General features: G+C 53.3%; 4 protein-coding genes across 9 annotated transcripts in view; 2 read left to right on the top strand and 2 right to left on the bottom strand.

The window, feature by feature from the left end:
- Positions 1-10,465, top strand: part of CUNH16orf70 (chromosome unknown C16orf70 homolog) — a 29,843-nt gene extending 19,378 nt beyond the window's left edge. Inside the window, exons 10-17 of the mRNA XM_032854267.1 lie at positions 3,959-4,092; positions 4,522-4,605; positions 6,151-6,233; positions 6,615-6,658; positions 7,127-7,170; positions 7,322-7,380; positions 7,969-8,041; positions 9,005-10,465. Of these exons, the coding sequence (XP_032710158.1) occupies positions 3,959-4,092; positions 4,522-4,605; positions 6,151-6,233; positions 6,615-6,658; positions 7,127-7,170; positions 7,322-7,380; positions 7,969-8,041; positions 9,005-9,091 (608 nt within the window). The 3' untranslated portion in view covers positions 9,092-10,465. The remainder of the gene's footprint in view (positions 1-3,958; positions 4,093-4,521; positions 4,606-6,150; positions 6,234-6,614; positions 6,659-7,126; positions 7,171-7,321; positions 7,381-7,968; positions 8,042-9,004) is intronic.
- On the bottom strand, positions 10,073-13,537 carry B3GNT9 (UDP-GlcNAc:betaGal beta-1,3-N-acetylglucosaminyltransferase 9). Of its 2 annotated transcripts, none has more exons than XM_032854268.1 (2): positions 12,880-13,537; positions 10,073-12,535 (listed from the first exon to the last, which is right to left on the bottom strand). In XM_032854268.1, the coding sequence occupies exon 2, from the start codon at positions 12,507-12,509 to the stop codon at positions 11,295-11,297; it is 1,215 nt and encodes a 404-aa protein (XP_032710159.1). In that variant the 5' UTR covers positions 12,510-12,535; positions 12,880-13,537; the 3' UTR covers positions 10,073-11,294. The 2 variants fall into 2 exon arrangements, with proteins under 2 accessions (XP_032710159.1, XP_032710160.1); XM_032854269.1 differs by having other exon boundaries at positions 12,910-13,537.
- Positions 13,538-15,113: 1,576 nt separating this feature from the next.
- TRADD (TNFRSF1A associated via death domain) lies at positions 15,114-20,397 on the bottom strand. Of its 2 annotated transcripts, XM_032854262.1 has the most exons (6): positions 20,281-20,321; positions 19,331-19,512; positions 16,949-17,107; positions 15,840-16,117; positions 15,553-15,757; positions 15,114-15,436 (listed from the first exon to the last, which is right to left on the bottom strand). In XM_032854262.1, the coding sequence occupies exons 2-6, from the start codon at positions 19,395-19,397 to the stop codon at positions 15,126-15,128; spliced, it is 1,020 nt and encodes a 339-aa protein (XP_032710153.1). In that variant the 5' UTR covers positions 19,398-19,512; positions 20,281-20,321; the 3' UTR covers positions 15,114-15,125. The 2 variants fall into 2 exon arrangements, with proteins under 2 accessions (XP_032710153.1, XP_032710154.1); XM_032854263.1 differs by lacking the exon at positions 19,331-19,512 and having other exon boundaries at positions 20,281-20,397.
- Positions 20,398-20,410: 13 nt separating this feature from the next.
- On the top strand, positions 20,411-24,142 carry FBXL8 (F-box and leucine rich repeat protein 8). Of its 4 annotated transcripts, XM_032854259.1 has the most exons (4): positions 20,411-20,499; positions 20,949-21,111; positions 22,162-22,317; positions 22,857-24,142. In XM_032854259.1, the coding sequence occupies exons 3-4, from the start codon at positions 22,166-22,168 to the stop codon at positions 23,827-23,829; spliced, it is 1,125 nt and encodes a 374-aa protein (XP_032710150.1). In that variant the 5' UTR covers positions 20,411-20,499; positions 20,949-21,111; positions 22,162-22,165; the 3' UTR covers positions 23,830-24,142. The 4 variants fall into 4 exon arrangements, with proteins under 4 accessions (XP_032710150.1, XP_032710152.1, XP_032710151.1 ...); XM_032854261.1 differs by lacking the exon at positions 20,949-21,111 and having other exon boundaries at positions 20,433-20,499; XM_032854260.1 differs by lacking the exon at positions 20,411-20,499 and having other exon boundaries at positions 20,547-21,111; positions 22,121-22,317.
- Positions 24,143-24,184: the final 42 nt, after the last annotated feature.

The following is a 24,184-nucleotide window of genomic DNA, read 5'->3' as shown; positions in this document are numbered from 1 at the left end:
AAGACAATGGAGATATTTATGGCTAAAGCTTTCCTTTAGATTTGTGAAGGGACAAGACACAGTTTTATTATTAGCAAATCTTAATAAATGACAGTAGCCTTGCTTCCCCCTCGCATATGCATAAGCCTTCTGTGTGCTTATGTGGTTTTACAGTGCTTCCCAGGCTCTTTATTGGAGATGTGTCTTATGGCTGTGATACTGGTCTGCTCTTCCCTTTCCCCCTCCTTTTTTTAAGATTTATTGACCCATTTTGGAGGGCGCACGCAGCAGGGAGGGGCAGAGGGAGTCTCAAGCAGACTCCGTGCTGAGCATGGAGTGGGACACAGGGCTCACTCCGACAACCCTGAGATCACAGCCTCTGCCGAAACCAAGAGTCAGATGCTCAAGTGACTGAGCCACCCAGGTGCCCCATCCCTTTTCCCACCCTTTATGCCCAGTTCTCAGTAGGCTGGCGGTAGGGACTTGCTGAATTGTGGTTTGGCCAGACTCTGCTATGAGTTTTGCTGACTGTGAACAAAAACCTGATGCCTTCAGTGGCTGGTCTCTCCAGGATCCATTCCTCATTTGTGATTTACTTGTATGTAACCACTTTCAGCTACTGTGGACCTTGGGCCATGTTTAGTAGTACAGGCCATATCTTTGGCCTGGGAGCCAGCACAGAAGCTGTGTCTTCATGGAGCTCATAGTCTAGCCAGTGTTTGTTCATAAATTGGGGTCTTATATCAGTTTCTAGGGCACTGGTTCTTAACTATGATGAGTCTGGTATATAAACTGTAAGCTCACTCTCCTGAACAATTGGATGGTTTACAACCTCCAGGTTAAAAATTTCTTAAAATGTGGTTTTCTAGCCAAGGCAGAAAATTCTATTTAAAAGAATGTTGCACTTGAGCTACAGTGTTTAAGAGACTTGAGATTGAGAATTGAGATGTAGACGGTCAAGTGATTTGGGGTCTCTCTTGTTGGGAGGATCATACCTCGAAACAGCAGGGTAGTCAAGGATGATACAGTTATCCCAGTTGACAGCAGGAGGAGTCTCTCAGGGCTGGGGAATCTCCAGTTTTGACTGCCACCCTGTACAGCACACTCTGAGCAATCACATCTCAGAGGGTCAGTGGGGGAATCACTTGAAGTCAGGGACTCATCAAATTACTGTCCAATCCAGTACTCATTGAGAGTTTCCTTTGGCAAGCAGAAAGGTTGTTTGTCTCATCCAACCCATGTCTCACGTATTTCCTTATGGAGTATAACTACTGGGATGTTGTTGTTGTTTCAATTTTTTAATAAACATATAATGTAGTTTTAGCCCCAGGGGTACAGGTCTGTGAATCGCCAGGTTTACACACTTCACAGCACTCACCATAGCACATACCCTCCCCAATGTCCATAGCACATACCCTCACCAACCACCCTCTCCCAACCCCCCTCCCCCCAGCAACCCTCAGTTTGTTTTGTGAGATTAAGAGTCTCTGATGGTTTGTCTCCCTCCCGATCCCATCTTGTTTCATTTATTCTTTTCCTACCCCTCAAACCCCTCACTTTGCATCTCCACTTCCTCATATCAGGGAGATCATATGATAGTTGTCTTTCTCCGATTGACTTATTTCGCTAAGCATAATACCCTCTAGTTCCATCCACGTCATCGCAAATGGCAAGATTTAATTTCTTTTGATGGCTGCATAGTATTCCATTGTATATATATACCACATCTTCTTTATCCATTCATCTGTTGATGAACATCTAGGTTCTTTCCATAGTTTGGCTATTGTGGACATTGCTGCTATAAACATTCAGGTGTATGTGCCCCTTCGGATCACTACGTTTGTATCTTTAGGGTAAATACCGAGTAGTGCAATTGCTGGGTCGTAAGGTAGCTCTATCTTCAACTGTTTGAGTTGTATTTTCATACTGTTTTCCAGAGTGGTTGCACCAGCTTGCATTCCCACCAACAGTGTAGGAGGGTTCCCCTTTCTCCGCATTCTCGCCAGCATCTGTCATTTCCTGACATTTCCTGAGCATTTTTTCATGTGTCTGTTGACCATCTGGATGTCTTCTTTGCAGAAATGTCTGTTCATGTCCTCCTCCCATTTCTTGATTGGATTACTGGGATGTTTTTTTTTGTTGTTTTGTTTTGTTTTTGTTTTTGTTTTTAAGATTTTTATTTATTTATTTGACAGAGAGAGATCACAAGTAGGCAGAGAGGCAGGCAGAGAGAGAGGAAGGGAAGCAGGCTCCCTGCCAAGCAGAGAGCCCGATGTGGGGCTCGATCCCAGGACCCCGGGATCATGACCTGAGCCGAAGGCAGAGGCTTAACCCACTGAGCCACCCAGGCGCCCCAACTGGGATGTTTTTAAGATAGGAAGTCAGTTCAACTCTCTCAGTCCCCATAATAATTTATAGGAAGATTCACTCCAGAGAATCAGAAACTAAAATAGTCTCCTAAAACTAAGGTATTTTTTCCCTGGGTAGGCTTCAGGTAGGGTGAGACAAGAGAGAAGACTCATACATGACGAGTGCCTTCCCTGTGGCCCCATTTGGACATTTGCAGGTGTCCGGTACTTGGAGACTTTGGGCATAGAGTCTAGCTTGACAGGACTTTTGGTGGGTTCAGTAGATCACCGAGGCTTGCCTGAGCAGCAGGATTTATAGACAGAGGTTAATGTGGGCTACGCTTTCCCTATGACCTAGTTAAATACAACCTTTATTTGCCACTTGGTGTAGATGTGCTGTGGCTAAAGACTCTTGGGTTAGTTGAAGAATTCAGTACCAGCTTATTTCAGATGTTGGATCCCTAAAGTCTTCCCTGTATAACAAATGGATTGTTAGACATGAACGAGCTTTGTCAACTATAAAGCTCTGTGCAGAGTTAGGGGAAGGTGATTATGTACCAGGAAATGCAGTCTTCCTCTCGTTCTTGGCTGTATGTGGGGTAGGGGGGGAGTAAAACACTTTTTCTTCCCATCCACGGAGTTGGTGTGTCTGTTGCTGTTCCACAGCTACTGCTATGTGTATGTGTTTAACTGGAACTGTTTCCAAAATGTATTAGAGTCAGTGTTTAAAGATTCTTCCCAAAGAAGAAACTTTTAGCAAATCAGATTTTCTTATCCTCCCACTTTTCTGGTTTGTCATTTTTGAGTATTAATGGGTCTGTCAGTATTTGTAGCATCAGGGAGTGGGTTAATAGATGTTTCACTCTTGAGGTCCAGTCTCTGGTGGGGGGTTACCATTGAGAAGCCCCTCTTAACATAAATTCTTATATCTTGTCAGGACCTGGAAAGTGGCAAGAGATAATAGCACCTCATTATATACTTCCGTAGCGTCCATGCTGCTGTGTATTGTACACGACTGTGTGGTGCTGGTTTGGATCTTCACGCCATAAGCTCCATTGTGGCCAGGGACTGCACTTGTTTTGCTCGGCATGTTTCTTCAGTGTCTAACAGTCTAGCCCTTGGTAGCCAATAAGTGAATATTTGGTGAGGGAAATGAATGCAGTTTTCGGAGCTCTACATCAGTTTTGTGGGATTGAATGAGTCTCTGGGATTATTTCTTTTCTTTTCTTTTCTTTCTTTCTTTCTTTTTTTTTTTTTTTAGGTTTTTTTAGAGAGGGATAGAGGAATAGGGAAAAAGAGAATCTCAAGCAGGCTCCATGCCCCACATGAGCCTGACTCGGGGCTCAATCTAATGACCCTGAGATCATGACTTAAGCCGAAATCAACAGTTGGATGCTTAACCAACTGAGCCACCCAGGTGCCCATCTTTGGGATTATTGCAAGTAGATTGTGATCTCTTGTAGCATTGTAAGCGCTTGTGACTTGGTATTTCTGCTTGCATGCAGGCTTGCCCTCAGCCAGAGCTAATAAAGCAACATTCAGCCATTGGCCTTTGGGGCCCCCTTGGCCCTAGGTTGTAGGATCTCAGGCTCTGGGTGGGAACCTGACCACCTTTCCCTTATTCTCTGTAGGTTGTGGACCTGGTCTATTAGCAGATGCCAAGATGCGGGTATTTGAACGTTCAGTGTATTTTGGTGATTCCTGCCAAGATGTTCTTAGCATGCTTGGTTCTCCACACAAGGTCTTCTATAAGTCAGAAGACAAGGTAGGGGAAATGTGTTCATAAAGTCAAGTAGGCAGTCTCCCTTTAAGTAAACTGTACACCCAAGGTGGGACTTGAACTCACAACCCTGAGATCCAGAGTCACATGCTCTACTGACGGAGCCAGTCAGGCGTCCTTCTTTTTAAATCAATATTAACTTAATATCAAATAAATATAAATTGTTTGTTATTTTTCCATAGAACCTGTTCTGTTAAAACTGATAAAGAGTTAAATTGAAAGCTCTTTCCTGATGCTATTGGTCAGATTGTCGTGCGTTTTCTTGGGAGACCAGGGCCCATCTGTGGTTGGCTACATTATTCAGCACCAGTAGCAGGGACTTTGACACTCTTGCTTAGTTTGTAGACTTTTAGTTAATCTGAGAACCATATTAAGTAGTTGGGATTTAATTTGTTGTTATTTTTCTCCCAACAGATGAAAATTCATTCTCCTTCCCCTCATAAACAAGTTCCATCCAAGTGCAATGACTACTTTTTTAACTACTTCACTCTTGGAGTGGTAAGTTGTGATTCCTTTGAGAAATATTCCATTTCTGTGGTGGTGGACCATGTACTGGGCACACCTTTGTGTCCACGTGGAGCTGTAACCATGCCCGGCAGCAGGGAAACTAGCCCCAGCTGGCTTTGCCCAGTGGTCTTGCAGTAGTACCCTAAAGTGGGCCTTCCTCGCCACTGAGATTACTCAGAAACACTGGTTCCCTAGTATGTCTTGGCTTCTTTATTGAGGGTAACATGCTACTCAGATGGAAGCTGTGGGATTCATTCAGGTTAACAGTTTGGGATCTGCACATTTGTAGAACATAGGAGCCTCTTACGGAGTCACAAAACAGGGAGACTAAAAAAGTGGGAATGGGGGCACCTGGGTGGCTCAGTCAGTTAAGCATCTCCCTCCTGCTTAGGCCATGATCCCAGGGTCCTGGGATCAAGCCCCACATTAAGCTCCTTACTAGGTGGGGACCCTGCTTCTCCCTCTGCCTGCTCTGCCTGATGCTCCCCACCTCTCTCTGTCAAATAAAAAAAAAAAAAAAGAAAGTGGAATCAGGAGTAGTGAGGGAACAGCAGTGAGATCATAAATTCAAGGGTAGGACAGTGGCAGGAGGGGATAGCACTTTGTAAGCTAAACCTCTCAAGTTCAAAGGGCAATGATTGTAAGGGACGAGGAAGATGGAACAAATGGACCAACACTAATAAGACTTAACGTAGCTAATGTAGGAGTGGAGTCAGAGGTAACCCTGGGGTCACAGGCCTGAACAAGCTGTCAAGATCTGAAACTGAGGAGGGTGTGAGGGATAGGAAGAAGCGTTCGGTGGCAGCATCAGATCCACGTCTGAGCCCTGGTGAGAGGCTGGACCTTCGGTTCTAGGGGTTGCTGACTCCCACGGAGAGGGCCTAATGGCCAGTCATGACATTTGGAATAGTTAGGTGCTTTGAGCTCCTGGAAATTCAGGTAGTCTCTGAATCTTCTTGGTAGCCTGTAAGCAAAAATCTGTGCTCAGTTAGAGTTTTTAATCAGGTGTTTGTTAAGAAAGGTCTCCATGATGTGTTTGAGTTCCCAAGCAATGGGAGTTGTAGCCCATGGGTCTGCTGGGCCTGCTGCTACAAAGTTTGGAATGGGGGGCTTGCAGATGATTGGGTGCCCTCTTCACTGAAAATGTCTGGTTAAGGCTGCTTGGCCTCAGCTGTCCCCTTGACTGTTGTTTGGGAGAAAGCTATTGCCCAGATGCATCCCCCTTATGGAGTGGCTATTTTTTTTTTTTAATGATTTTTTTTTTTTAAGATTTTATTTATTTATTTGACAGAGAGATCACAAGCAGGCAGAGAGGCAGGCAGAGAGAGGAGGAAGCAGGCTCCCTGCTGAGCAGAGAGCCCCATGCGGGGTTCGATCCCAGGACTCTGAGATCATGACCTGAGCCGAAGGCAGCGGCTTAACCCACTGAGCCACCCAGGCGCCCCTGGAGTGGCTATTTTTGAACATGCCTTTGGAAAGGCCCTTGCCCAGCCTCAGTAACTCTCCCTACTTGGACGTCCTTGTTTTCTGTCCCAGGATATCCTCTTTGATGCAAATACACACAAAGTGAAGAAGTTTGTCCTACACACGAATTACCCTGGGCATTATAATTTTAACATGTGAGTATACCTATACCTGCCCCTCCCAAGAACTGAGCTTTGGGTTGAAAATTCCCAAGAAAAGAGAGCTTGTGGCTTTGAGTATTCACTAATTTGTACCTGAATTCTTATAGTTTCGTGGGAAATGAACATTTCCTTAGCGTTTGCTCTGTTCCTGGTACAGTGTTAATTCCTTACGTCTCTCCATTTGTACCCATTTTACAGATAGGGAAGTAGGTTCAAAGAGCTTGGTATCTTATCCAAGATGACAGGGTCTTCAGACCCCAGAGCCAGGGCTTCGGGGGTAGGCTCATTCTGTGTTTGCTGGGGTATGGGGTTGAGACGTGTGGGTAGTCAGGCCTCTATGGGCCCAGCCTTTATCCATCTGGCTTCTCTCTCTAGTTATCACCGCTGTGAGTTCAAGATCCCACTAGCCATAAAGAAAGGTGAGTAGTGAATATCCTCAGAGTAAGAAAAGGGTTTTGAAGTTAGTCTTTCATAATGTAGAGACACAGTGATCCAAACAGAAATTGTAGCAGGAGCCTTTGCCCACCTGCTTTGCCCATAGCCTCAGCTCCTCTGGCTTGGGCTCTGTGTTCTGGGGGCTGCATTTTGCTTGGCCTATGGTTTCCTGTAGGCTCTCGTGGTTTTTTCCTATGATCATGGGATTGCCGGTCCCTGATGGGGAGAATTTCCTACACATGATTATCCAGGTACTCCCAGATCAGCCTTATTACTACTGTTCCCTGCTGGTTCTCTACCCTCTTTCATTCAGGAACTCTGAAATAGCCCATCCGTCCTCCTTCTGAACTCCCAACCCCAGTGCACAGGGTGGCCAGGTTTGGATTCTGCCTAGGGCTGGGGTCACAGGTAGGCTAGGCCAGATACCATCCCACCCGGTGTTCTCTTTTCAGAAAATGCAGACGGTCAGACAGAAACATGCACAACCTACAGCAAGGTGAGCTCCTATTTTCCCACCTCATGTAGCCCCAAACTGAGGTGGGTGTGAGCCTGCCAGCAGTCTGGGGCCCATGTCTTCTGGGCCAGCCATTGGTCACGGGCATGACTAGGTCCCTGCTAATCCCTTATTGACCCCATCCCTTTTGCAGTGGGACAACATCCAGGAGCTCCTGGGCCACCCTGTGGAAAAACCTGTTGTCCTACACAGGTGAGTGGGAGGCTGCTAGCTCTGACCACCCCATCCTGCTCCTCACAGCCCAGAAGACTTAAGGAAGCCTAGCAGTGCCTGGGGCTTAGAAATGACAGAAGTTTCTGTTGTTGCCACACATATATTTCCCGCCCCCCCATCCTGCACATTACCACCGGACCAGCTGTTCTGCATGTTCACCTGCACCAGAGAGGTTTCCCCCTTGGGGATAGCTCACCTCTCCAGGTAGGGGGGCCTTTCACCCCTGGTTGTTCAGAAAAGGAAGTTTTCAAGCTGTCCTGGGCTCTTTTTTCCCCATTAAATTTGCCACATGCTGTAGTCTACCCAGTTGCCATGCTGCCTGAGGCTCCTCCCTCCTAACTTGCCACTCCAATCTCACTGTGTAATAACTTCCTGTGCCTCATTGGACTGTGTAGGATTCAGAGCTTGAATGATACCTATCACTACCCCTGGTACCTCAAGGGCCGTGTGAGAAACAGACAGTCATGAGAGACCACTGGCCAGTATCCCCCATCCCAAAAGGGACTGGATGCCCTGCCTGGCCTCAGCTTCTGTCTGCACCTCTAATTCTGGCTTCTCTGGCCTCAGGTCTTCCTCCCCAAACAACACCAACCCATTTGGCTCTACATTCTGCTTTGGTCTTCAGCGGATGATCTTTGAGGTAAGCCCTCTGGGTTGAGGGGCTGGTGGCCATGGCAGGGACAGGCAAGTGATAGAGAAAGGTTGGGGAGGGCCTAACAGCCCTGCTGGGTGAGTTAATCCTTCCCCAGTAACCCTGTCTGCTAAGATCTGACCTGCCCATAATGAACAGTAAGAGTACGGAAACTATTTTGGGGAAACTCTAGGTCATGGAGGCTAAAGCGGTAGTCTGTATCCAACAAGATGACAGGTAACAGGGATCCCACATATGTGAGAATGTAAATATGGTCGGAAAGAGAACTCCAGGGAGCAAATGGAGCTCAACATGGGAATGTTGGGGATCTGTGAATGCCATGTGAAAGAGTGTGCTGTGGGTGAGTAGCCTTAGAGGCCCCACTGGCTTGGCAGAATGGGCTGTCCCTCTTCTCCCTTTTGGATGCTACACCTTCACTAGGCCCCCAGCAGTTCCAGAAGGACTGGATCAGTAGGTATGGTGAAGTTTATGTATCCCAGGAAGAGCAGGCAGTTGCTGGACCAGAGGTGACTCCTAGCATGAGTTGGGGGATGTTGAGGGATCAGACCAGCCCTGTGCGCAGGTGTGTTGCACACACAACATCCATCCTTTACGCACAGGAGCTGCCCCAAATCCCTTCTCTGCAGTCACAGCCCTAGTACTGGTGGGTTTTGTTTTGTTTTTTTGTTTTTTGTTTTTTTAAGATTTTATTTATTTATTTGTCAGAGTGAGCACAGGCAGACAGAGTGGCAGGCAGAGGCAGATGGAGAAGCAGGCTCCCGCTGAGCAAGGAGCCCGATGTGGGAATCGATCCCAGGATGCTGGGATCATGACCTGAGCCGAAGGCAGCAGCTTAACCGGCTGAGCCACCCAGGCGTCCCAGTACTGGTGGTTTTTGTGGATCTGATTGCCTACCATGCCTACATCCTTTCTACTCCTCCCCTTTGACTCATTGTCTGCTTCCCACACCAGGTTATGCAGAATAACCATATTGCCTCGGTGACCCTGTATGGCCCCCCCAGGCCTGGTGCCCACCTGAGAACAGCGGAGCTCCCCTAAGGACATCACCACCCATGACCCTCCGCCCCATGGAGCTGTGCTTCGCATCCTATTCAGTGGGCCTCCATGTGCCACCCTGTGGTTTTTCTTGGACACCTTGCCAGTGTTGAAAGACTGTTGTGATGTTCTGAGGTGGGGCTCAGACTGGGTGCTCTGCCATGGGGTGAGAAGCCCAAATATTCCTCTGTCCGTCCTCAGCCTGCTGGTGCCAACAGAGGACAGAGACTGCAAAGAGAAGCACAAACTCTGAGCCTTGATACCTGGACCCAGGTGACCTCGACTAACACGTATGGAGGCAGAATTCTGTCTCTCCTGTTCCACACACATTGGGAAAAGTTTGTGGACTCTTTCTGTGACTAAGGACACAGGCACCCGGGACGAGGACGAGGTCCCGCCTTTGGCCCATCATTGCCATGTGACCCTTAAGGCAAGCAGGTAGCATGTCCATAGTACTTGGTTGCGACTTTTGCACTACATCCACTTTAGTTACTTGATGAGCTGGTTGTGGCCAAGGTGGCCCACCTGCCCTTTCCTGTTCCTTCCTTGCACGCGCTCCCTACCAGGCCCAGTAGGCACGCCCAGCTCATTGAAACACACCTTTTTACCATCCAGATAGGTGCCCAGCCCCGGGTTCCTACCCCTCTTGGAGCCAGCCTTCAAGGTCACCTGTGCCCCTGCTCTGCCCCAACCTGGCTGGCAGGCTGCATGTTTCCATCCTGTTTGCCTCTTTTATTTAATGCCAAAGTTTTAGCCAAAGACATCTTCCTCCTTTTATTGTTTCAGCATTCTGTTCTGCACTGTGGGCTGGCTCTCTTGCTCCAACCCTGGGCAGTGTCCCCTGGCCAGGCCCATTCATGGGTCAAGGCTTCTGGGGGCTCAAGGAAGGCTGAGCTGCTCAGTCTTTTCATGGGTCTTGCTAAGGAAAGTAGCATATGTGCTTTAAAAATAATCCTTTTGAAAAGAATTGAGAAGAGAAATGTATAATTTTATCTCATTTTTAATATTTTGGTCTAGCAACTTGTGATACATAGATGACAATTTTGTGAGTTTTTCAAATGTGTGTACAGATTTTTGTAAATATGACTCTTTTGTAATTAACTCATGTACAGCCTCATCCTGTAGAGTTTAACAATGAATGTGCAGGGGACCTGCCCCAGGCTTCTAGGTGGTTCCTGGACTTACAGCCAGGTTTATGTGGCGCTCCCATAATTTTGTGACTGACTGGTGTCTTCCCATTTGGACTGTGGCCTGGCCAGAGACCCCACACACACACATCCCACTGTAGGGCCAGCCAGGACTATCCCCATCTTCCTAGAATAGGGGCACCTTCCTCATGCCCTGCCCATACCCCTCCAATAAAGACCTATGCCCTCAGCAGCGGCTCGTCATGTGCTGTTGCTGGGATATTTGTACTAAAATAAGCATGGAGGTGTTGATTTTTAAGAAAGTGGGTGAAGAATATGGGAAATTTTATGGTGGAGTCATCTTAGGTTCCTTGTTTCTTCTGAGTGGGGCAGCACAGCCCCTGGTAGGAGACTAGCATTGTTGTGTGTGTAAATTCTTAGGTGGTAGAGAAAGACTTCAGGTAGGACTGTGCACTTGGTTGTCCCTGTGTTCCTCCATCACTGGTGTTCCAGCCAGACCAGGGCCCATGAGGGGTTGGCTTAGGGAAAGGAGACCTCTAGAAGAAGATCTAAAGATCAGTACAGGGCTAAAAATCCAGTTTGGAGGGGCAGGTGGGAAGCACAGTGCCTACCTTCAGAGTGAGTTGTAACAAAATGCCTGCCAGTTCCAGGCCCCCACACCTCCTCCAGCCTTGAGAGAGACCCGCATTTGGATCACTCGAAGACTTCCAAATCAAGCAGTATGGTCAGATTCTGAGCCTCTGCAACCACCCATCCCCAACCCCCAAAAACCTACTTGGTACTAGGAGGATCAAACATGTCTGATCGGCAGAGCCTGGTGCCCTAAGGCCTCAAACCTAGATGTCTCAAAGGGCTACCATTCAGTTGGTTCTACATCAGATCCCAGTAAGGTAGGTCAGCAAGAGCCGAGCTCAATCTTAACTCCCTGGGGACTTATGGAGGCAGACTTCCGGGGACATGGGCTAGATTTTGAAATATTCCACCTCTGGGAAAGAACTACATACATGGCAATAGTCCTCCTGGGTCTGAGGGAGGGGAGCTTGGGGCCATGAAGGTGGCTAGGGGCCCCACTGGAAAGAGCCAGCAGCGACAGGCCACGGACGGGCACAGGCTGGCCCTTGGGGCCCATTCAGTAGGCGCCACATAAGCCAGATGTCCGCGGCTGAGAGCCCGTGCACTACAACCAGCTCCCGGTAAAAGCAGGGGTCAAAGGTGCGCAGGTGCGGCGCTGCTGAAGGACGGGGAATGCCAAAGGTGCGGAAAGCAGGGTGGGGCTCTGGTGTGAGCCGAAGGCGCTGTAGACACATGCCCAGAAAGACGTCGTCAATGGGGAAAAGCTCAACTTGTGCGCAGGCGCCGGCCAGGCGATGCAGCGTGGCCCCTGAAAGCACAAAGCCCCCACCACCAGCGTAGGCCGGGTAGGCGGGCAGGCCATACACCGCCTCAGGGATGTAGTATTTACTGGCTCGCGCACGGATTGGCCGCGCCTGCACGATCACGTCACCCGCGAGCAGGTCCTGCGCCGGGTCTCGCGGCGCTAGGAACTCTAGCAGGTTCCCCACGTGCACGAACACGTCTGCGTCGCCCTTAAAAACAAAGCGCACATCGGGGCAGTAGGCCGAGGCCCAGGCCAGAAAGTGGATCTCCTTGAGCGTTAGGTTGAAGAAAGTGTCGTCGAAAGCCCAGAGCAGGATGTCCGCATACGCCCGGCTCTCAGCACGCAGCAGGGCAGGCCAGTGGGTTCGCGTGCCCTCCCCCTCCGCTTCTGCCCCTTCTGTGCCCGCGGCCCTGGGCACGCCCATCAAGAACACGCGGCGCACGAGCGCCCCCTGCACGCGACCCTCAGCACCCCACGTCTGGCGCACCGCTTGGCGCCGCTCGAAGTCCGCCGCCACTGACTTGACCGCGATGAGCAGGTCGGGTCCACCTTCGGGTGAGCCATCTCCTCGGCACTTGCGCGGCTGATTAATGAGAAGGGGGAAGCGCCGCTGGTCCTTGGCGCGCAGATAGCGGCCAAAGTCAAAGGGTCCCGTGGGTGTGGGCGGCTCCGGTGTGTCCCCTTCGTAGGCCGGCGGGGCTGCGGCTGCGCCTGCGTCCGGTGCCTGGAAGACGCGGAGTCCGGGGGTGGGCTCCGGCGCTGCCTTCCTGTGCGTTCGCGGGGAGCTTGTCGTCGGGGCCGCGCCTTCGCGCTGTGAGTAGAGAAGGAGACCGAGGGCGGCGCCGAGGAGCAGCGTGAGCGACGCGTCCCCGCGGAGGCGCAGCCTCCGCCTCATGTCCGCGTGGCAGGCGCCCGCGCCCCCTGCGGAAAGACTCAGTCAGGGGCTCGCGACGCGGAAGCCATTGGCCGGGAGGGGCTCCCGGCCTCCGTCTCCCCGAAGGGAAGGGCAGGGGCCAAACGCCGAGGGTCTCCGCTACCGGCCATTCATCCCCCTCCAGCGTTCTCCTGCTCTGGGCCGTGGCACACCCCCACACACTGGGTTGGGTACCCTAAAGGGGCTGGAAGTTTCTCCTAGTAGCCAATCCCCACCCCCTCAGCGCGGCCCAGGACGGTTCCCTCAGGCCGGGAGACGCGGAGCTCGGCCCTGTTCCCCGCCCGCCCTTCCCGCGCTGAAGCCGAATTCCCTTCTACCCCTCCCTACCCACCACGTTGGTCCTTGGGATCCTGACACTCACGCTTGTCCCTTGGGAGCGGCGCAGCCCCGGACGCCAGGGCCTCCGGGGCTCAGCGCAGGGTCCCAAGGGCAGCCATGGACGGGGCCTGGGCCAAATGCAGCGTTGGCAGGAAAGGGGGGCCGGGGCTGCTACCACGTGACCCTCCAGCTGTGCGCGCCTGGACATCTGGAGCTCAGCTCCGCCCTGGCGCCGCGGGGAGCGCTGTCTCCAAGTAGAGACTAATCTCTGAGAGGAATCCCCACGGGCAGCTCTCTGTGGGAAAGCCTGAGGGGGAGGTGGCTTCTGGTCTCTGTGTGGACTCAAACTCCCCAAACCTGCCTTTTGGTGGGGCAGGAAGAAACATTAGCCTTTCTGTTATTCTCCGCACCCCCACCTCTCCGGAGTGAGGCAGTGCCTGGGCTAGCCGGAGTCCAGGGCTGGCTGGTCCCAAATCCCGGAGGCTGAGCCTCTTAGGCATCCACTTGGCCACAATCCCAGGCTATCCTTGAAAGCACCTATCCTCACCACACCAGCCGCCCAGGTTCAACCAGGCAGGACCTATAATCATAAATGGCCCCGGGTATATGGTTGCCTCCTTACTCCTGGTTCTGTCATGTCCCCCTCCCACCCCAGCAAACACACACACACACACACACACACACACACACACACACACCAACAAGATGGCTTATTCAATTCTCACAACTCTGGTAGCGCTCTCATTGCTCATGCAGAGGGGGACACTGCCCCTCAGGGAGTTAAGTGACTTGCCCAGCAACATACAGGCAGAAATTCAGAGCATTGCCCTAGGTCTTCTGGAATTCAGTCTGGGACTCTTTGCTCTGTCCTCCCTTGCCACTCTCCCCATCTGTCCACTAGGATACAGGACAGGGGCCAACCCTCTCTGCTCTAACTTCACAGGGGAGCACTTCAGTCTCTCTCCCCAGAGGTACCTCTGGCCCCCTGGCCCCTTGTGCTCCAAACCAGCATAGCCTCCTACAGGCAGAAAAAAACCAAGCCTGGGTCACTGCAGGCCAGACTAGACTGGCAGGGACGGTGCCACTGGAGGGATTCTGAAGTAGGCCTGTGAGTAAAGGGTCTGATCTGGGACCCCAGTGGACAGAAAGTTGTTCTGGAGATCGAGGGCCCCCTTACCTGAGCAGGGAGCCCCATCCTCCATCAGATTGAAAAAGGCAGAAACTCTGAGGTCCTCCTGCACTCTCACTGCTCATCCAGTGTCACTATGCCTGTTATCTTTCATTCTGAACAGCTCACAGTCAGTGTTCATCCCTTCCCTCCATCTCTGCAGCCACTGCCCTAGCCTGGGCCTCCTCCCTTACCCTCCCTCCCTCCACTTCTCCCTCTCCCTCCTCACCAGCCTCCCAACCTTAACGCCCCAGACCCTCTAAATGCTTCTCACTGGCCTCAGTATAAAATCCAACATCTGTCAAATGGCTTACCAAATCCTGAGCTATCTGCCTCCCATACTCACAAACTCTGCAAGCCCACCCACCACCCCTAGATCTAGTCACTCCAAACTTTGTTCTTCTAACATCCTCTGTCCTTCTAACTTTCTTCAAGACCTCACCAGAGGCTGGCTATGCCCAGAATGTTGCCATTCCCTCCACCCCCCACTCTCTCCTCTATTCACACTCCTATCTCTCCCTGGAAGCCCAATCCCTAACCTGGATTAGGCACCTGCTGCTCAGTGCCCCCATAACTTTTTATATTTTTCACATTTAAAAAAACGGGTAATATTTTATTGCCGTTGCTTAAAATTTGCAGTCCGACACAGTATAAACTGGGGGCAGGCAGGTTTCATGTATCTTGTTCACCACGATATTTGCAGCACCCAGCATGATGGCTAGGACACAGCAAGTGCTTAATGAGTAGTTGTTCAATGAGTGAAGAGGTAAGGGCTGGCCAGAAGCCCCTCATTTGGGGTGGGCAGACTGCTGCAGCAGGTCACCCATGCACCCTGTTAATCTCACAGTATCTGGGGCCAAACCCCAATGGCACTGCAACAGGAATGGTGGGTGCTTGTCCAACTCCTGGAGAAGGCAGTTGACAGTGCCCAGGAGCTCCAACAGCTGGGCTAAGTGGGGTTACAAGTGTGGTCTCAGAGTCCCATGGATGGACAGGAGCTCAGCAATAGCAGCAGAAGGAGCGGAGGGTCATTCGGGCGCTCCAAATCCTGCTGGGCAACTGGCCGATCCCCCCTTTTACTGGTACCCAGGTTAGGCCAGGCTGCCATCGGGATTTGTGAGGCCCAGCAAGTCCTCTGCCAGGCTGGTGAGCTCGTTCTCCTCAAGGGCCTCTACCAGGCGCTGCAGCGTGGCCCTGCGGCCCTCTGCCTGCACGAAGCGTCGCAGCATCTGGAAGGCCTGCTCGTACAGCCCTTCGCGCTCATACTCATAGGCCAGTGAATCGAGCGCCGGGTCCCGCAGCGCACGACAGCCTCGCTGCAGGGAGCGCCCCACTTTGCGCCATTTGACACCCACTGAACGTGCAAACGTCTGTTGGTCCTGCAAGCTCAGCGGCCGGTTCACTGCGGGGAGGAGTGGGAAGCAGAGTGAGCTCGGGAACACCAAGACCGTCCCAGACCCTGCTCCTCCCAAACTCCCTCTTCCTGAGGACCCTGCCTCCACTCTGCACGTGCCTCACCTATGGGCTGACCCTGGAACAGAAAAGTCTGGACAGGCGGCGGCGGCGGTGGTGGCAGCGGCTTCTCCTCTGAGAGAGAGGTAGCCAGGGACTGCGAGGGCGCTGGAACGACCTCCCTGTTGCCACCCTGGGTCCCCGAGCGGCACGCCAGATTCCGGAGCGCCTCCTCCAACTCAGAGAGTTCCTCGTCCCGGAGCCGGTCAGGCTAGGGAGGGGAGTGCGGCGTCGGTGGGCGTCTTAGCCGCAGATCCCTGCCCCACCCCAAACTGGCCCCAGCCCAGCCGCACCTTCTGGGCGAAGATGCAACTCAAACAGCGTTCCTCATCCGTCAGCAAGGTGTCCAGCCGCTCCGCGCCGGCGCGCAGCTCCAGTTGCAGCGGCACAGAGTGCAGGGAGAGAGCCGCCGCCAAGCACTCTTGCAGCGCGGCGCGCAGCGACCCCTCGCGGTAAGCGCGGAGAAAGCGGCTGCAGGGCTGGCGCCCGCGGAAACGCACCTGCACAATCAGCTGGGGCTCGCTGCGGTGGATCTTGAGCATCTGCAGTACGTCTGGGCTCCCGCCACTCTCTGCAGAGGCGGACAGTCAGGCGACAGGCGGTCCCCATGCGGGGCCATTTTTCCAAGCGGCCATGGTGGGGTGAAGCCCATACAGACTCCCTCCCTGACCCTAGCTCCCAGCTGGGAAACAAAATTGGGAGGCACACAGCAACAATCCAAAATGAAGGCCAGAACCTATCACAGGGAGCAACGGAGTGGGTGCCTCCCCAGACCCATCCTCGAAGCCCCAAATGAGGGTAGGCAAAAGAGATTGGCGAGAAGCTTTGCAGCAGAGAGAGGGGCCCGTGCCCAGGTCGGCCAAGCCTTCTGGTAGGAGGCCCTTGGGGCAGCGGAGGAGCGGAAGGTGTCAGGTCTTCGGCCTCTACTAACTGTGGCTCCCGCTGCCCAGGAAGGAGGCAGATCCCCCAACCGGCTTCAGTTTCCTGTGGCCTGAGATGGGAAAGGGGGGCTCCCAAAAGGTAGGTACTGGGGAGGGGTTTTGGGCAAGGAGTGCTGCAGTGAGAGAGGAAAAGAGAGAGAAGCGTAATTAGAAAGCAGTGAGCTGATTGGTCTGGGGAGTCTGAGGGGGCATAGAGAGGTGGGGGCGTTAGTGCATATATAGGTAGATCATACACAGACACGGGACACACGTCTACACCCAAGGGCACACCTGTGTAAACAGAGAAGACAAAGCCAGGCATCCCTCTCCTCTTCTCCACCCTCCCCGTAAAATCTTTTCTGTACCTCAGTAGTTAAGCACAGACCCAAAGAATTGAGGAGGTGGGGCCTCAGCCCCTGGTCCCGCCCACAAAAGGCCCAAACCCTCCCAATTCCTTTCCAAGTACCCGCCCACCCACACACCTGTCAGTGCAGTCCGCAGAGCTCTGTACACCGGCACCTTCTGCTGGGCCTGAGCATAGGCATCAGATAGGACCACCTTGTCCAGCGAGGACTCCACAAACAGGTATGCGCTGCCCACCCACTCGTCGAGCCCATTTGGCCCAGTGGCCATCTTGTCCCCTGGAGACACAGATAGTCAGGCATCCAGATCACCCCCCCACCCAGCCCTGGAGACAACTGTCCAGTCCTGTGTGGTTCAGCTGCTCCACTCCACCCCCCCCAAGCCGGCACACTTGTGAGGGGAAGTTCATCCTCGTACAGGCAGCCCCTTGTGTTTCTAAATCTGCACAGCACAGCCCAGCTCAGCCCAGACTTGCAGTGAGGACTGTCGCGCCACTATCTTCCCAGAGAAAGCGCAGGGTCACAGTGGTGGAAAAAGTGAGGTACTCCCCTGTGATGGTGGCAGAGAAGGTCTGCCCTCTCCTCAGGCCAGGAGGTCACTCTTTCAAAGCTGACAGGGGACATCCTTATCCTGGATAGTGCCCATGCCCCATAGCCAACAGAATCCATATCCTGGTATGCTTTCAGCTTAAACTTGAATCCCCATGATCACTTCGGGACAATAGCCCTCACTAGGTTTTGTCACCCGCATTCCTACTACATGCCTCCTGGGTCCATTTCAAATGACACCTGTAGTTTTCACCTGCCCAGATTCCCTCTCCTAATCCTGATTCACCTTTAGGGCCTTCCCTCTTCCCTCTTCTCAGTCCATGTGCCTGTTAGGAGCCCTAACTCCACTCCCTAATTCCAGGTGTGCACAAGTGAAATAGGCCTGGCCAAATCCACATATTCTACTCCCCTTTCTAAAGTGATTAGTTCAGAATTGGGCATAGGATTTAGGTTGGACCAACCAGTCAGGACCAGCCTGCAACTGTGGCTGGACCTATAAAGAAGAGAGACACTAGTTTCCCTTCCCATGGGACTGAGCTGGAAGAAAGGACAGGACTCCTCTGCCGCTGCTGGAAAGAGCCTGGCAGAGAATAAAACTGGCACAGAAGGATACAGAGCCAAGAGAGAAAGAGGTGCACGCCTAACCATGCTATGCTCTTGGTTCTAGCTGAACCCTGAACTTCTCAGTTACATCATTTAAATCATTCCTTTTTGTTCTAAAGTCCTTGCAGTTGGACTCTTGTCCTATGCAACTCAAATTGTTCTATTACAGATTTCCTCCCTGTCCAGACAGAGCCAGAGCCCCTTGGTGCTCATATCTCCTCTATCTTCTGACAAAATCCTAGCCCCTAGATCATGGTGGGAGGGTGGGAAGTTCCCAACCAGGAAACCACTTCATTGACCCTCCTCAGTTTAACTGCCTCCCAGTTACTGCACTGTGAGGCTGTAGGTGGAGAACTGCCCTGCCTCTTCCTCCCCACCCCTCCTGAGGCAACATTCCATCCTTGTCCCAGAAATGTTGGCTCAAGACCTCACCTCTTGCCCCAAGAGTCACACTTCTTTACTCTGATCTCCAGCGTTTATATATAGTAGGCTAGGAGCTGTGAGCACCCTGGATGCCATTGCTCTGGGCAGAACAGATGGGGTGGGCCCCAGCTGGCACCCATTTACATGAGGGACAGGGAAGGGGGGGATTGCTGCCACAAGGAACTAGGAGCACAGCCTTGGACCTTGTTGAGGAAGGAGCAGGAATCCTGAGCTAAAAGTAGAGGCTGCATTTCAGATCTGCTGCTACACCCTAACCCAAGAGCCAGTTACTGGGCAGGGGCTCCCCAGCATCACCCAGACCTGGCAAGAGAAATGGTACCTAGTGATGGTCCATCCCACCCTCTGCGCAAAGGGGACATGCCTTTTGAGTGCCCCCCCATAACCTTTCGGTAGAAAACATATTGATATTTGTGTAGTTACCCAAAGCAGTAATCTGGAAATTAAAAGGAAGCTAGCTAGCATTGTTTACCTCTGCAGAGGGTGGGGAAGAGAGTGGGGAGAAGGGAGATTCTTATTTTCATTGTATTTAGAAACAAGCAACTTTATGTAAAATAGACCTATGTCCCTTGTATTAAAAGGCAACATAAAGGGGCGCGTGGGTGGCTCAGTGGGTTAAGCCTCTGCCTTCAGCTCAGGTCATGATCCCAGGGTCCTGGGATGGAGCCCTGCATTGGGCTCTCTGCTCAGCAGGGAGCCTGCTTCTCTCTCTGCCTACTTGTGATCTCTGCCTGTCAAATAAGTAAAATAAAAATCTTTTTTTTAAGGCGACATAAAATTGAAGCAAAAAACAAAACATAAATGGGGTAAGACTCTATAGGTGACAAGTGGGACCAAGAGCAGTATAAGACAAGTGAAAGGAGTTAGAGCCTAAAGGGAGTGGACCAGAGGGTAGAAGAGTGTGGGAACCTGTTGTGAAACATTTCCCCTTCCTTGTCTTCTTAGCCCCGTGACTAGAAGTTGCTGACCCCATCATTGTGATCGGCCCCACGGACGGAAGTGAGGGCAGGACCCGGCCAAAGTCTGCCTGTCAGGACTGTCAGGGCGGGCACTGGAAACCTGGAGGAAGAGGCGATGCTCCATCACACTCACTAGTGGACAAATGGGAGAAGTCAAACGGGTCTGCCGGCCTGGAGGTTCAGCGGGTCAGATAACTGGGATAGGGACCTTCGGCTCGCTTGGTCCGCTGGGGAACTCCTTCCCTACGTGTCCTACAGAAGCCCCTCCTCGGGAAGCCCCGCGCCTTACCCCCGCCCCCGCGAGTGCGCCTCTCTGAGGGTGGAAACGGGCCAGGTCCTGGGGACTCTCGGCTGAGCTGAGACTGTGAGCGACTAGCGGGTACCGACTCAAGAAAATAGGCCCCTACCACCAGGGGCCAGCCAGGCACAGCGCGCCATTAATATAGCCTAACGATCCCCTGGCAGCTCCGCCTTGGGCCGGGGGGCTCCTCAGGGGCTGCCTTCATCCTGGAGCGCCCCCTACTCAGCTGGCCTGCTCCCAAGCTCCCGAGGGAAGTTCCCCTGACTCCAGTTGTGCCCACTCATGCTGGGGTCGCATGTTCATCTGGCTGGGGCGGGAACAGGTTTTTGTCCACAGACATTTTCAGAACCAGGCCCAGCCCGCCCTCCAATCAGCAGGAACCTGACACCCCCTCGAAAGACCTCAGCTGGGACAAGGAACCTGCGAATGCCAACGTCCGTACGCTCTCTGTCGTCTCTCACGGAAACAGCCCAACAGGCCGACGCCACCAACTGGCCCGGGCAGTCGCGGATGACAACTGAGCTGCGCCCACCCTCCTGAGCCAGGAATCGCCTCTGCTCGCGCCAGCACCGGGAAGCCCACCCACCCTCTGCACTAACCTGGCGGCCTTGGCCCAGCCCGGATTCACACGCCCGCCGGGCTCCACTGGACTAGGATGCTTCCGGGTGTGCGCGAAGCGCAGGGGTGGTGCCCCAGCCGGAGCAGCCCAGTCAGCCCCGGCGTCCCGCCCCCAATGCTCCCATCGGTTTCTTCCCGCCCACTGTCCTTCGCTGCCAGTCCCCAGCCTCCGGGCAAAGCCCACCTGGTTCGCTGAGCAGGTAAGACCTTGGCTCCCGAGGTTAGACGGCGTAAAGAGCCACCGGAAAAGACTTAGGGCGCTTTTCGGCTCTTATGATCCCAAGGGTAGGGGGCCCAGGGTGAGAGCTACCCCGCTTTCTCAAGCAGGGAGCGGACGAATCAACAAAGAGGCACCGTCTGGGCACCACAATTTTCTGGTGACGTCTGGGTGGGGAGGGTTTGAGCGGGATGATCTCTGACCTCTCCTACTCCCTGACACTCAGAACGGGGTGCCGGTGAGTCCAAGTTCAAGCCTGGCCGCGGGTATCTGAAGCCCCAGGATACATAAGGTACAAAGTGCAGTAAGGGACCGTTAGCCTGGAAAATATGGGGAACTAGAAAACTGGCAAGTGGTGTGAAACGTTGTGTAGGAAAACTTTCAAACACCCTAAAATGGGCAACTTTGAAGAGGACACACTTTCCGATAAAGGCCTCGCTCTGTAATGGGTCTGCAGAACTCCAGCTGAACCGAAACTGCCCGACCTGAGCCTGGACGGGTCCGGGGTCAGGATTGAAACTTGAACCCAGGGCCCCTCAGGCCCCAGAACCCGAAGCTTTTCTCCACCCAGCCGGCCTTTCTTTGGAAGCACCCGGTACGTCTCCCCAGTGAGGTGGAGGAAAGGAAGGAGCCGCCCCCTCTTCGAGCGGATTCAGCTGTGCCCCACCCCTCCCCCGCTTCCTGATTGGCTGGTGGTCCCCGCCAATTAGAAGTCTTCTCCAGTGCCCCCGCCCTATTAACCCTGGAGTCACTCTCTAGTGACTGGCTTGGAATGAGGTCTCTCAACTCCGACCTGTAAAGTCAACTGGTACTTGCTGAAATTCAGATTCCCGGGCCCCACTTTTACCGGAGAGCCTGATTTAGTAGGTGGGGCGGTAGACTCTGTATTGTGAACAAGTGTCCGGATTATTCTGATATCCCCCGCCGTCTGAGAAGCCCTCATTTCAATGGCCCTTGAGGCGAGGCTTGGGTCCAGTACTAACCTGGAACTCAACAGAAGCTGGGAAGAAAGCAGTTCTGGAAGGTGTCTGGAAGACTAGTCTGGGTGGTCCCGGTGGCTCTGAGTGTGTGTATAGGGAGACAGGAGGCTCTCTGAGCTGGGGTGGGGTGGGTAGGGGAGGACAGCTTTGTCCCAAGTCAGGGCAGGTGCAGCTGCCCTCCACCTTCCCCAGGGAAAACTTTAGGGGTGAAGAGAAAAATCCAACAGCATTTTCCAAATCCAGATGTTTGGCTTTATCAACCTCGTACACAGATCGTGGTTGCATTCCTTCTAGTATAGCATAAAATGTAGATAGATTTGTTCAACAAGTGAGAAGGTAGTATGAAGGAGAATCAGAAATCCTTCCGCATCCAGGGGTGATCATGGGTCTGAAACCTGTGCAGTAAGTGAAACTGGGCCTCATGCTTTAATAATTTGGTTAAATGTTTTGCTGTCACTTGAAATTATTAATAATATTTTCAGCGAAGAGTCCCCCATTTTCACTTTGCATTGGGCTCTGCAAATTATGTAGCAGTTTCTGGGCCACAAGCCTTTGCACACATAGGCTCTGGTGGTCCCCTCAACATTTTGGCTTTCTGGAGCCCAGAGACGCCCCTCTCTCCAGGCAAGAGCTTCTGGAAGCAGCAGAGTTCCCATCTCTCTCAGGGCCATGGCCGAGCCTGGAGAGCAACTGCCAGAGGAGGTGCTGGCGCTCATCTTTCGCCACCTGTCTCTGAGGGACCGTGCAGCTGCTGCCAGGGTCTGCAGAGCCTGGGCTGCCGCTGCTACCTGCAGCGTGGTGTGGCACGACACGACCATCAGGTGAGCAGGCTCCTCCCTCTCCCTCCTTCTCCCTTTCTCATGGAGTCAGGGGTTGAGGATATCTACATGTAAAAGCATAATCATTACTAACATTTGTTGGCCACATACTATGTACCAACCGGTGTTCTAAGTACCTTACATATATTAATTTAATCCTCACGAAAACCTTATGTAGTGATAGATAGAATTATCTCTATTGCACAGATAGGAAATTGAGGCAGAGAGATTTAATTACCTCGTACCGGTCACTCAGCTAAGTAGTAGCAGACGCAGAATGGGAACCTGACAGTCTAGAGGCCCCGCCTAGCCCCCTGAGAAAGCTGAGTTCCTGAAATATCGTTGGCTCTCCCTGCCAGGGCTTCAGCTCACGGCAGGTTCATCTTACAACGTCCAAAGGAGTTCCCTCCAGTATCAGTGGCTATTTGGGGGCAACCTGGCATGACCAGGACTGGGAAGTATATGTGTGGGGTGTCAGGAAGTGGGGATGGGCAGAGGCTTCTTGCGGCCAATGACTTTTTCACCACTGTTCTAACTGCAAGTTGCGACTGTGAGCGAGAAGGCACGCTGCTACCATACCTGTCTGCCTGCCTGGACCATGTTCACAACCTACGACTGGAATTTGAGCCGTCGAGGGAGCCGAGCCGCCGGGCGGCCACTGAGTTGCTAACCGCCCTGGCGGTCCGCACCCCGGGACTTCGAAGCCTGCGCCTGGAGTGCCGCGGAGAAAAGCCGCTCTTCGATGCAGGCCGCGACATCCTGGACGCCTTGCACGCTATATGCCGGGCCGCCTGCGCGCTGCGCCACCTCGACCTTAGGCGCTTGCCTTTTACGCTGGACGACGCGTTGGTGCTGCAGGCGGCACGCGGCTGCCCCGAGCTCCGCAGTCTTTTCCTTGACAACTGTACGCTGGTAGGCAGCGTGAAGCCTGACTCTGTGCTCGAGCTACTAGAAGCCTGCCCGCGCCTGTGCGCCCTCGGCCTACACCTAGCTAGCCTGTCGGGCACTGCCCTCCAGGTGCTGGCAGCGCCGCACCGCGCGCCTTTCGCTCTCCTGGCCCTACGGTGCGCGTGCCCCGAAGACGCACGCGCGCCACGCCTGCCCGAGGAAGCCTGGGCCGCGGTGCGCCGCCGCCACCCGGGACTGGCCGTGGAGCTGGAGCTGGAGCCCGCGCTGCCCGCTGAGAGCGTGACACGCGTCCTACAACCTGCCGTGCCAGTGGCTGCACTACGCCTCAGCCTCTCTGGGGATACCGTAGGCCCGGTGTGCTTTGCAGCGCGCCACTACGGCGCAACCTTGCGCGCGCTTGAGGTGCGCGCCGCTGCCTCAGCGGAGCTGGACGCGGCACTGGAGTTATTGGCGGCGCGCTGCGCGGGCCTGCGCGAAGTACACTGCTTCTGCGTGGTACGACCCTCTGTGTTGCACGCCTTCCGCGCGCACTGTCCGCGCCTGCGCAGCTACACGCTCAAACTAACGCGGGAGCCCCATCCCTGGCTGCCCACGCCTGTGGCGTGATGGGGTGGTCGCCTCTCCAGCATATATGTGGCCGCTAAGATGCTGGATGCATTTGTCCAGGCGTGCACCAACGCCATCCCGCTCCTTCGGGTCTCTGTTGAGTCTTGTGCCTCTGGAAGATGAGCGCATGTAGGATAGCGTCGGGACCATCCCAGGGCGTCTTGAGTCCACTGGACGGATCTCCATAATGGGATCATCCTCCCCCAGTCCCACTCCTCTGCTGACGCTGCGCTAGCTCCACGGCCCTGGCGCGTGAGGGGGGGCGGGTAGAGAGAGGACCCTGGCTCCTGTGGCGACTCGGGTGTGAGTGTGAAATAAATCCTGTAGCAGCCTCTGGAACGCGGGGCCGGCTCTG

This window comes from Lontra canadensis, unplaced genomic scaffold (assembly GCF_010015895.1).
Source record: "Lontra canadensis isolate GAN:19392208 unplaced genomic scaffold, GSC_riverotter_1.0 scaffold8, whole genome shotgun sequence".
In the NCBI taxonomy this organism is placed as follows: domain Eukaryota; kingdom Metazoa; phylum Chordata; class Mammalia; order Carnivora; family Mustelidae; genus Lontra; species Lontra canadensis.
This window is presented reverse-complemented; position numbering and strand designations above follow the sequence as displayed.